This window comes from Bombus vancouverensis, chromosome 3 (assembly GCF_051014615.1).
Source record: "Bombus vancouverensis nearcticus chromosome 3, iyBomVanc1_principal, whole genome shotgun sequence".
NCBI classification, from domain to species: Eukaryota; Metazoa; Arthropoda; class Insecta; order Hymenoptera; family Apidae; genus Bombus; species Bombus vancouverensis.
In genome coordinates this window covers 6,785,507-6,799,503 of record NC_134913.1, presented here as the reverse complement: position 1 = coordinate 6,799,503, position 13,997 = coordinate 6,785,507, and the positions used below count along the sequence as shown (strand labels likewise).

Below are 13,997 nucleotides of genomic sequence, written 5' to 3'. Positions count from 1 at the left end.
GTTAACTTCCCATTCCATCCTATCGATCGGTTTACCCATGTTCAATAATTTTCAGTTGCTAAGGAATGTTCTTACTGTAATAGGTCTTTATTTACCTTCTTGTTTAGTTTTACCCCTTTGACATACATTTATGAATCATCTTGTATATAATATTTGTTACGTCGCGTGAGATGGTCCGTGCGACGTCCTTCATTGTCTGACCGTCAAGGTCTAAGCACAGACCCTCAATTAGATCCTCCATTAGACAAAAAGACCCTTATACAGACCCTCGATAAACCTAAGGCCCCGACGTAAACTGAATCTTATTAGTTTGCAGGAACCTTTAATCCTGCAAATATTGTCGGTTTATAACTGGTACTTAAAACTGGTATTTAGGTTTATTGCACGTTGTTACAAATTACGGAGAAAGCAGGTAGTTACCTAGTGAGAAAAACGAATAGTTGTCTAACGGAAAAGCCATGAACAAGGTCACCCCCGAGCCACGTCGGTAGGAGGCTTCCTCTTCCAATCTTCATTTATTAACGTTAGCTATAACCAATGGGCATCGCGGATCGTTACCCTCACTTTTCCAACGAAAAGTGTGAACAACGAATCCACGTCCTTAGTTCAAAAGACACACCCACACCGAGCTTTCCTCCGTAATCACACAAGAACGAACTTCACTTGTTCTCATAACGACAGTGCAGTCACTTCATCCCTCTAGACTTGTGCTCTAAACTACAGAGCAGTCACTTCATATCTATACTTAGTCTATTCAATTGCTACTTCTGCTACATCAAGAAAGTCATCTTCGTCTTATATTCAACTGTAAGGGCCTTGCTCTAATACGAAAGAACATTGTGCTCATTTATCGGAGTTTCATACGTCAAAGTATCGTCTACGATATTTATATTATACGTAACGGTGTAACTATTTAGTGTATTAAGTGTTGGAAACATAAATTTTATAACCCTGTTAATCGCAGTGTTATACCACATCAATCACCCCTATTATTCCACAAGAAATAAGGGGATCGATCTGTTCGTGGCGTCGATTCTTATAATCGTAACGGGAATTTATGACTCCCGTCGACGCGCTTCTTCGCGATCGCGTCTCCCCGCGATAGATCGAAAATACAATATTACTTAAAAAAATTTCTCGGGAAATAAATTGGAAATGCAGTTTGATACAAAATACATGTTTTTATTTACATATAAAAAATAAACATTTATTGGCAACTGCTTATCTACAATATATGTTACATATTACAGTGAAAATACTTTCTCACAACTTCTTCCAACGCTTATACTTATGCATATTACATATCGTTTAAAAGTAATGTATTTAGTAAGTTAACTGTTTGTTTTTCTATGTACTGATACAAATATGATATTTGTAGAATGATATTAATACTATGGTTGGCAACTAAGTGATTGCGGAATTTGTCAATAGGCGGTCTTAGCTCATTCTTTTGTTTTGTCAACGAGTTCAAAGCATCTAACCTATATCGTTTTTTTGTTGTTTGGACTCCCACCTTTAATTTAGTAAAAAAATTGTGTCGATTAGTTATTTAGTTCCGTTTTTATCCCAATCTAAATATGGAAGAACAAGACGCGCGTTTCAGACGTATTTCATTGTATTATTTCCGAAAAGACAAGAACAAGAAGTTATGTGTCGTACATGGGAATGAAGCCTTGAAAGAAAGGCAGTGTCAAAATTGGTTTGCCAAATTTTGTTCTGCTGATTTTTCACTGAAAAATATTCTGGCCGTTCAGTTGAAGATGATGAGACCCATATGAAGGCCATTATCGATTCAGATCGTCATAGCACAACGCGTGAGATTGCAGAGAAGCTCAATGCATCGCATACATGCATTCAAAAAAAATTAAAACAGCTTGGCTATGTGAGGAAACTCGATTTATGGATCCCCTTATTTTAAATAATAAGGATTTAAATCCTTCTTATTTAAAATATGGAATCGCTTAGTTGCCAACTATAGTTCCAATAATTAAATAAGAAAGATTTAAAATATGCAATCACCTAGTTGCCAACCATAGTTCCAATAATTTTTGGCGAGTGACCAAAGATGTGCGGGGCTTTGCATTATCATGCTGGAAGAGAACACCCTTACCATTTGCCAAGTCTGGCCGCTGTTAATGAACTGCATCACTCAGTTTAGCGAGTTATTGAACGTACACGTTTGAATGAATTGTTTGGTTTCTTGGTAAAAGTTCAAAGTATAGAATTCCTTTATAATCCTATCAAACTGATAGCATAATCTTTTTTTGACGAATCTCAGCTTTTGGTGTCGTCTGGGCTGGTTCATCTTGCATTACCTACGATCTTTTCCGAGTAACGTTGTTTTAAACTATTCACTTTTCGTCGCCAGTAATCAGTCGTTTCAGAAATGGATCAATTTCGTTGCGTTTCAGAAGCGAATCGCAGATGCTAATGCGTTGCGTCAAATGAATTTCCTTAAGCTAATGGGGGATCCATAAATCGAGTTTCCTGACATAGCCAAGCTGTTTTAATTTTTTTGAATGCATGTATGCGATGCATTGAGCTTCTCTGCAATCTCACGCGTTGTGCTATGACGATCTGAATCGATAATGGTCTTCATATGGGTCTCATCATCTTCAACTGAACGGCCAGATCGTTGAACATTTTTCAGTGAAAAATCAGCAGAACGAAATTTGGCAAACCAATTTTGACACTGCCTTTCTTTCAAGGCTTCATTCCCATGTACGGCACATAACTTCTTGTGCGCCTGCAATGCGTTCTTGTCTTTTCGGAAATAGTACAATGAAATACGTCTGAAATGCGCGTCTTGTTCTTCCATATTTAGATTGGGATAAAAACGGAACTAAATAACTAATCGACACAATTTTTTTACTAAATTAAAGGTGGGAGTCCAAACAACAAAAAAACGATATATGTTAGATGCTTTGAACTCGTTGACAAAACAAAAGAATGAGCTAAGACCACCTATTGACAAATTCCGCAATCACTTAGTTGCCTACCAATAGTACATAGAGGTATTAAAAATACTTAAACACGTTTTGAATGATGCGGAAACTTTGTGCCAATGTCATTACATATGATGGTATTAGACATATTACAATTTGTACTCTTCTTGTATATTGTATATTATAAAGAATTATTACTTAATACAAAGTTTATCTGAACATCTGTTGTTTTGTAAAACCTCGAAGAATTCATAAAACAAATCTCCTTTTTTATTTTTAAGCATGCTTTTTTCCTTTGACCCAAGTGAAAAATAATGAACATCTAAAAATTGCATATTTTTATATATATATAAGTTTTATAATACATTTGTTCACTTCGAAAAAGCTTGCTTTTACAATAACTATGTATTTTATTCTAAAGTTTGAAAAACGTACTCAACATCAACATCAAAAACGTACGTACTCAACATCTGAACGCATATTATAACAATATTAAATGTATAAATTTTATAGCTGAATCACAATTGGAATGTTGGAATAATACATAAAAATCATATTATCGTAAATTATTATTTAAGGAAATTGGTCTTTTTTTATATTTGTATCAATTCGTATTAATTCTTTTTCTATTTGTACTAACTGCAATAGTTGTGTTAACTGTGTTTGTACGAGTACAGTATTAAGTTAATATAATACAACTATTATTATAATAAGTTACTAATATTCAACTTTAGATGCATATAGACCTATAAATACACATAACTACGGAAAAAGTAAATAATTGAAATAAATATGGTATACTCAAAAACTTGCGTTATGTAAAACTTGTGATTTTGTGTATAATAATACATTTTCTTTTCTAAATACAGGTTGCATGATGTATAAATTAATAAATATAGAATTACCATGAAAATTTTTGCAGATTCCTCCTCGCAAAATTAAAATTAGAAAATAGGAGCATCATTTCAGTATTAAACAAAGTATTTAATCAAAATACTTTGTTAGTGCTAGTATAAAACGACAAATAAAATGTGGTTAAGATTAAGCAAAATTGTTAAAAAAATTCAACGATAATCTTCTAATAATTTAAAATTTACTAAACGTATATTTTTAATTGCTGAATTAAGAAATTAATTTTACGATAAATATACCTTGAATGCAATACAGTAATGTAGATAGTATTATGACAATGTTTTGTACTTTGCAAATATGTTTTTTTTTCTCACAAATGTTAAAAATGTGCGAAGATGATACATAAATTATTTCATATAATATCTTCTTTTCTTGTGCTTCATTATAATTTTGGTGTGTATCTCATTTTATACAAATTTCATTCCATTCTTGGGGAAATAAACGATACATATTGCATGTAATAACATTTTCCAGCTATTGTGGCGAGTATTCCCAGAGGCCAATCGAAACGCAACTTGGTTGATACCATGTTGATAACATGGATGGGATAGTAGAAATTTGACATATAAAATCTTAGCTTCGAAAAATCACGCGTTCGGAAGGTACAGATCTTTGTGTAATTGGTGTAGAAATGAAATTTTTCCAATTTTTGTGTAGAATAAAAGTTTTATTGTCGGAAAGAATTCATTTCTACATATTATATGTATGATAGATCTTTACTGTTATTACAAGCAATGTTCGTCAATTAGTACCTATAAGAATGCAAGTATGGATGATATACATGCATGTATTTTTATGTGACAGAGGGATGAATATGTGTACGTATATATTAGGCTCAAAAACGCTCAATAAGCGAAAAAACTGATTAGCTCCTTTTAAAGAGGGTTATCGGCATTGATCTGGATTATATATATAAATCACTGTCGCCAGCACAGCCTAATAACGACGAACATCTATTATACATATGTAAATATATGTATATGATTCTGTATCTTCAGAACGCATGATTTCCCGAAGATTTTATTGTTTGAGTCTTTTCACAAACTTTATAATATCTACCAAATTTCACGTCTATCAAACACCGAGAACCATTCAGAAAAATATTCTACTTTTCATATAATTCGTCATGATCTCTTGGTATTTTAATATTTTCTAATATACAATTTTATAATTTTATATTATTTTATAATCATCCTCATTAATAAACAGTTATCATATATTGGAATTTTTATATTCATATGCTATATATATTTATGTTCATAAATATTATAAGTAATCTTAAATGTAAATATTACTATTATTTCTTTTCTTCTTTTCCATAAAATGCGAACATGGCCTACTAATCTTTAGAAAAAAGTTCAATTAATTGATAATTTGTATAGTATTTAGTATTCTTAATGGCATTTAAGTGCTAAATTCCACAACAAAAGATTCTGTAATTCACAATTTCACCAACATAGACTTATTATTTGGTTTCAAAGAAAAACAATAAACTTTCTTTTTCCGTCTTTTTAATATCTTTAACAACAAGCTTCGCTGTTTCATTATTTTCTACTAATAGATATTTATTTAGAAGTACATTGATTTATAAAAAATGCCGTAATATCCTTTTTTAATGTTTTCTTTTACATTGTATATCACGTAATATCATATGTGAAAATATATAAAAAGAATATTTTACAGATTTGTATAATTGTTACATTAAAAGATTGATGAAGAATATGATTGATGCTTTACATTTTCTCTCATGCATATCCATATATGTATCGTATACAATACAATAGAGCAATGTGTGCGATAAACAACAGTATCGTTGTTCATATTGAAAGAAAATATATTTTCTAATTAAAGAATGAATAGACGATATTTTTTAATAAGATCAGAATGTTTGTATTTAGATATGTATGTATACCTTTCTTCTTTAAAACCAAATATTGTTTTTTACATAAAGTATTGGAATAATATAAATATTACATAGAAAAGATGCGATGTTACATTAGAATAAGTATCATTTGCATACAATCAAATTCTTTCCAATATATCACAATTTTTATACATTGTTAGCGCAAACATTAATAGTAAATTAAATATAAACGGATAATATTATACAAATGTAGACGATTATATTTAATACAAAGTTGATTAGACAGCTGACTACTGTAAAGAAATAAATTCTGACAAATTTTCACCTGATTAGAATGTTTTTCCTTCAAATTCTTCTGATATATTATATACATACATATATATGTATTCATTATACAGAGTAAGATTATAGATGTCTCTATGAAGAAACCGTTGATCGGTCATTGTTTCGACATCAAGGATGTCGATACAGCCTGTGTTGGGGTATGTATAATGCATTTGAAATCATTCTTATTTTCACACTCTTATTTTTGGATCAACGGCAACTTCTCAGACCGCGGCCTCTAGCAAAAGAACCACCCTGTACCATTAAAATCTTAATTTAACACTCAAAAATTTATTGTTACGAAAAGAAACTGTATGCTAAAATATCAAGAACGGATACGAGTATATAATGGAGTGAGGAAATAATATTAAATCATCCAACTATTTTCCAATAGAATATGGCAAAGTGGAGATACTTTCATAGAGTCAAATATCATACAATGAATTAGAAAAATAATATTATACCTAAACAATATAAATACAAATCAATATACTGCTGAAGCCTAATCGTCTGCTTTCTAATCAGTTATTCTTAGCTAATCGATTAGAAGCTCCGTTTAGTTGATGATCAATGACATAACAACAGATATCTTAAACAGATAATAATTAAAGGTATATAACGACATTAGTTCGATACTAAACTTTTAATTATCTAGCTATGAAGCTGGAAAGACATTAATTTAGCTGCATGACAACCCAAGAAAAGTCGAAAGTACTTTACGGTATTAAATATTATAATATTCATATGTTAAACCGCAAAAAAGAATAAATATTTTATCATAATACAAATTTCATTTTTCTTCGACCATAGTTTACAATGTAATATTATTGGACGGAATCATTAATGCTGATCATATTTATGAACATATATTTGTTAGATATATATACACACATTTAAATAAACTTGCAACCATTAATGGATATTGACAATATATCACTGAAGATTTTGGAATGTAGTAAAGACATAGAATTTTCATAAATTGGAATAGCGAGTTATTACAAAATTTCAGTTTACGAAAATATTACATAATTAAAATATTATACAATAATATTAAATAATTTTATTTAAATCTTTCTTCTAATGACTTAACATGCCTTAAGGTGCTCTTGGGCTATAGATAGCGAAAATTGAATAACCGCATGTTAAAAACCTATAAATACAACTCTACTGATACTCCATGTTATGTAGGAAACTTGAATTAACCGCTTCTTTTCTTGTAACTATTTTTTGTTGAGTTTGGTTATAATAATTTATGTATATAGCTACTAGAGGCTATTTGATTATTTATTTTATTTTAAGCTTCACTCGAATAAAATGAAATATTTCCCTTTTTTCAAATGTATACTATTAACTGCAAAATTGAATATTTCTTTAACACAATTGTTTCTGATCATTTTGCATTGGAAAGTATTTATCTTCTAGAGTCAAAAAAGCTGAGTAATTTTTTACAATCTGCAATAAAATTTGCTGGTTTATTCTCCTTCCTCTCTCTCTCTCTCTCTATCTATCTATCTATCTATCTATCTATCTATCTATCTATCTATCTATCTATCTATCTATCTATCTCTCTATCTATCTATTTCTTTCTCTGGATCATTAATTACTTTTCATTCATTTCATTTGTGATTGTTTGTTAAAGTTACTGTCCCCGAACTAGTTTGTTTCAATTAGTTACAACAATAAGAATGCACCGGCTGTTTTGAAAATTTGATAAGTTAAATTTTCTATAAGCAGATATTTTTTATTAATTATCTCAATAAAATGTGTAATGAATCAAAATATTATCGTCCCATTCCTTCCCATCATGCTACATTGTAGCATGTTCGTCACTATAACAAAATTAAAACGTCAAATCTATGTATGGTGAATGCGATACCGATAATAATAAAAAAAATCCTATTCTAGTTTTTTCAATACAATGAAAAGTACCAAAATACTTAGAAGGGAGGATGAAGTGGAAGGACAGAAAAATATTAGCAAGATTCAGATGTGGAAACGAGACCAAAGAAAAAAGATGCAGGCTGTGTAAAAGGAAAGAAGAAGACTTGAGACATGTAATAGAAGAATGCGAAATAACGACAGGACCAAAGGACACAGAAAAAGTACTAAACGAGATTGGAGAAGGATTAACAGAACTAAAAACAATAATAGAGAAGAGAAGGGCAATACAAGACGGGGAGGAACGACAATAAGGAAGCACAGCAAGGAGGCAAAAGCCCAAAAGTTGCCATAGTTTTAGAGACACAATAATTAAGGGAGTGCAATATAAGAGATATAATATAATAGAATATAAAAAGCGAGATAAATAAACGAGATGTAAAACCGGAAGCTCGTCCAAAGCCAAAAGGCATAGACGAAATAATAAATAGATAATAATACAATGCAAAGAAAAAAGGAAAGGTCAATTTTGGACAAAAAATTTAATTATGCATTTTATGGCATTGCAGCTATTAGTGAAGACTAAAGAAGCCGAAATTAAACGTTAAATATTTTTGAAGCAAATTCTTCATTTAGAATCAAACAGACTAATCAAAAACGATTGGATCCGGTCAAGTAGTCAAGTGCTAAAATAACAAATATGAGAAAAAAAGAACAGTCAACTAATTCAAACCTCTGTTACAAGATTTTGAATAGCAATGGAACTGCGTTTATGAAATTTTATATGTTAAGCTTTAGGATATCTAAGACCAAGGCATGTTATTGTACTATCTGCTCGAGTCTATTTTTCATTGTCTATTTCGATACGAATTAAAGTCATTTTATGAAAAAAGACATAAAATTGCAAAAAATTGCAAACTGTTTTCCTTTAACAAAAACATAAGTATATTAATTGAAGCGAGTTAAAAATATAGTTTTTGTATCTATCTACTGAGATGTAGTGAGTAAGATTATTTATATCTCCAGGAAAGAAATACATATATATTTTTTATAATTTCTATGTTAATGTCAATTCTATTTCTACTGGTGTCTACATGTATATACGAGGTAAAGTCAAATACTTAAAATACTATTATTATATGATAGATAATTTAAAACGAAATGTCAATACTGCTTTAATAAACTAATGAAAAAAAATAAAAATTTTTCATTTAGATTAGTTTGAGTGCATATATTCATTATACAGGATGACTCTCTCGCTTTAGGTAAGAGGCTTTAGAGAAGAAACAGCTGACTGGACATTGTTTCGACATCAAAGCCAACATAAACCAGAAATAAACATAAAACTTTTCTTCCATCTCCATTATCGCTAAATAAATTTTGTTCGATCATAATTTCGTTTAAGAGCTCTCGTGCACTACCGACAATTTGTTGCTTATGGAAAGACGCATTCGTTTATATGGACATGTGCGCATTTGACAACACGACTACATAACGTTATTTTTCTTTTGTATCGCATCAATCAAAAATTCAATTTATGACGTTACTAAAGCGACAATTTTGTCGCTACCACGCGCATAACCTAATACCAATAATGTTATTGTTCGACTGTATTGTTATACTAGATGATACTTTTGTTAATATCGCCAGGCTGTGTTTTACTTACATTTAGAATGACTTTGTTTTTAAATCATATACACAGATAGATTACTATAAGCATTCAAGTTTCATGAAAATTGAATCATTCAATGCAAAAGACATATATTAAGCATAAACATTAATGGAATTTATTTTATACCTAGCACAATATGTTTTACCACCATTAGAATTTTTTCTGTCATTTTTAAATATTATAAAAGATAGGTTTGACCAAAACTTTTGAGCATTATACATCATGAAACATACATTCTGTCTAAATTTAAGAAATAATTTTCAATGTATACACAATCACATGTACATTAATATAAAATTACATGTGTTCATACTTTTTAATTTAATATATTACAAATTTCAACCAGCAGAGCATCATGATTTTTCTGATTCTCGCAAAGACATATTGCAAATCACTCTGATTACTACTAGTATGATTGTTACTAATATAATATTATTAATGCACTATGCATATTTCAATAATCTTAATCAAGAGAAAAATATAAATACAGAACATGGAATGTTATTATTGGAACTTATTATTTGAATATATTTACTGTACCCATGAGCAAGAAAAATTATCCCAAAAAATTTTATTCGGGATATCAAGAAATTAAGAAAGTATTGTATAAGTGAGAAAAATAATATTCTATTAAAATTTAATAAATAAAATATAATAGCCAAAATTATTAGTTAGAATAAAACTTAATCCAAATCAATTTTTATCTTTTCAACTTCCGTAGAAATTGAAAATAATTAATATAATTGAAAAGATTGTATTTATACAAAATTGTGATCTATAAACAAAAAGTACCATAATTTTTATTCATGTACTAATATGTACTAATATTCATGTGATATATTAATAATTAGTAAAATTATTTATTCAAATATTTTCACAGTTTCTGTTTTCGAGGATAGAACTTTGGCTATAAACTAGTAAGATTTTTATTCTACATTATTTTATACTTTCTTGATCCCATTATTATTCTTACAGCACTCTGTATTTGTTCAATTTATACTCTAAATATGAATTTTACTCTATTATGTCTAAATATGAATTTATACTCCAAATATAAATTTATAAATATGTGTATTACATCTAAATAAGCTTAGAAATAATACAAATATTATATAAATTTAAAATGTGTAATTAGGAATGAATTATTGATCTCTCTCATATTAAAAAATAGTAAAAAAATAATTCTCCTTATTTTTCTTACATTAATTTGAAGTGTAGAGAAAGCTAATAAAAGAAGTTTTTGTTTGTTTTCAACACTGTTGTTTTAAAATAAGGGAACATTTTTTGTAACAGGTAATTGTGTAAAATAGAGTATGTCTCGTTAATTTCGATGACCTTCAAATATGTTGTTTCTTAGTAGCATTTTCCTATACATATATCAATCGATCGGCTTCATTTCTCAAAATATATAACAATATATTTAATAGTATGTTATGCAATAAATTAATTCACAAATGTTGTATTTTGTAAACAATTTTTCAATAATAACGGCTAGAATTACTACATTTTTAACTAACTAAAAATTAGAATAAAATGTAGCATTTCATATACAATTCATCAGATATTATTTCATCTTATTGTTAGTGATGATTGGATATCAATTTAATTCAACCTTTGAATTTTTTTTATTTATATTCAAAATCATTATCATCAATGAATTAAGTGTAGATTGACTTATATAAAAAATATAGTGCTTACGCCAGAATGTAATATAATCTTAACTTAAATTTAGCTGAGGTTTTTTACACATAACTCGGAAACTACAAAAGTTGACCGACGGTTATATACGGTATAAGAAACAGTTATACATATATGTACTTATAATTAGGACGTTAACCATGACAGCATATTTCAAGACCATCGAAATCAGTGAGGTGTACAATACAGAGCCGAAAGATGGCTAGATAAAAGAATGTGGGTCTGATTGATTATTTCTGATAGACCCGACACAGTTATAAAAATAAGCAAGCATATTGACCGAAAATATCCCAAATACAAATAAAACCATATAGGATTGCGTGTGAGTGATAGAAAGCACTATGTAAGTATGTACCTATGTACTTTCCTTGCCCTTCCCTTACTCGTTATCCGTTCCGTTAATCATCTTTCCAGCTCTGCTATTCTATTTGACATAGTTATTAACTAATAGTATCGTCAAATAGTGGAAAAGAAGTTTCCTACTTTCAAACAAGATATTTTCCGCCTCTAAACAAGTAAACAGAATTCATTATCATTTTTTTCCATCTAATATTATAAATATGAGCATGATGAATAATTAACTAAAATCACACATGTACAATTAGATATGTCCGATTAATACAGTACAATTAATAAACATTTGACGTTACGGTTTAGCTTTTTAAAAATTATTTTGATAAACGCAGATCGTAAATATAATATCACTACTAAATTATAGTAATTATATACATTGGTTAAATACCTACAAGAAAATATTTGTCAATATAAACTGTAAAATATAAGCCTTTCGTCTTATTTTATGAATATATTATCAATCACATGAAGAACTAAATTTTTTAAATATAATAGGCATGTCATATCAAACACTTTGTATAAAGCGTTTCTACTAAATTCTACTAGAAATTTTGAACATTTATACAACAAAACATTTATAATTCCTCTTTAAATCTTCTCTTATCAAATATTTTGATGTGTTAAGTTTTATTCCCTCCAGGTTGATGATTTAATATTCTTTAATTCACGACTTTCCGAAGGATCAATTATTGTTTCATGTAAAAGTTTCTTGGTGTTTTGTTTTCTCTTGTTGTAATTAATTTGTTCACTTCCTACAGGCTCACTATATATTTGTGAGACGTTTTGATTTAAATGAAACTTACGGCATGGCACTATAACAGTTAACATGCTAAAAGCGAAACCCAAAATGATGCCTGCAAGTACATCCCACCAATGATGTCTATTGTCACCGATCCTTGTTAATGAGCATATCACAGTCCACAAAAATATTATACATTGTAACCACGGTTTTAGGAAAAACGTCCGATCTGGTAAACGGCGTTGTAAGTACCACTACAACAGAAAAATGTATTTGTTTAATGTTATAAAAAAGGAAAACGATAAAAAGGATTTAAACATTGCAAAAAAAGTTTAACTAAACGTACATCATTTACGTGAAGAGTATTTTCATATTCTATCAAAAAATTAAACTTTTAAAATTTACAGAAGTTTCTGTAAGATAAAAAAAATATTGTTTCTGAAACAATTTAGTTTTATGTAAATAATCTTTACGGTAAGTACGTATAATAGATAAATCTACGAAATTAATATATCTACAAAAATGTCATAAAAATATAATTCAATTTATTAGACAAACGAATGATATGAATTGATGCAATGATGCATAATGAATTAAATTCATTTTATCTAAGTCGATTAGTACAATCTAAAGTCAATTATAGTTAACACCAGTACATAGCAAAGTCGATATATGTATACAGGGTGTCCCGTAACAAATGGTACAATAGGATATGGAGTGATCCTACGTGAAAACATAAATCGAAAATATAGAATATTTTTTCATATGACTTTGTTTGATGACTTGTTGATTTTTTCATATGGCTTTGTTCTCGAAAAAAAGACGGTTTAAACGTATTTAATTAAGAACTGGTCTGATGAACGCACATGATACATTTCCAAATTTTTTTTTCTGAAAAATTTTACTCCACGGTTTTTACTTATTTTCGCATTTAATCTTTTATCGGTTATTTACTCTTATTCAGTCCTGAATTAACCTAATTTAAGTATATTTTGAGAACCATTTATATGAACCACTAATTTCAAGACACCCTGTATATACAGGTTATAATATCTTCTAAGAGTAGTCACTATTTTTCAGATATTTCTAATAATGTGCCAAAGAAATGCTTTGTACGAAAGTTAGTCAGTTTTCAATCTGCTATACATTTAGATATTAAAAAATTCCAGCAAACATTTTTTCGATTTGAGGTCACAGTCAGGTTGAGTTTTTTAAGTGACACCACAAATTTTGTATTTCACAGAGTTGAAGCTGACGTCAAGATGAATTCCACGACCTACTTTCCATAACCATAAGGTGATATTGGATTCAAAACGGTATTATTGATATCGTTAAATTTGTTTAATAAACTTATTAATTTGTCCTTAATCTTATTTGGAAAATGTTATTTGATGAAAATAAAATACATTTTAACATTGCTTTTGTTGATCCAACCTGAATTTCTGAATCCAAAAATTTCTAAATTTTATTCCGAAGTTATAATATGATAGGTCGTTGAATTTATCTTGACGTTAGCTACGACTTTGTGAAGTGCAAAATTTATGACATCATTAAAAAAAATCAACCTTGACTCTTTATTGAGGAAGAGATTATTTTTTGAAATTTTTAATA

General features: G+C 29.0%; 1 protein-coding gene across 4 annotated transcripts in view; it reads right to left on the bottom strand.

The window, feature by feature from the left end:
* Positions 1-1,161: 1,161 nt before the first annotated feature.
* LOC117165695 (phospholipid phosphatase 1) overlaps positions 1,162-13,997 on the bottom strand; it is a 36,597-nt gene continuing 23,761 nt past the window's right edge. For all 4 annotated transcript variants that reach the window (XM_033349008.2, XM_033349010.2, XM_076628078.1 and 1 more), the window contains one exon: positions 1,162-12,640. In XM_033349008.2, coding sequence (XP_033204899.1) covers positions 12,275-12,640 — 366 coding nt within the window. In that variant the 3' untranslated portion in view covers positions 1,162-12,274. The remainder of the gene's footprint in view (positions 12,641-13,997) is intronic.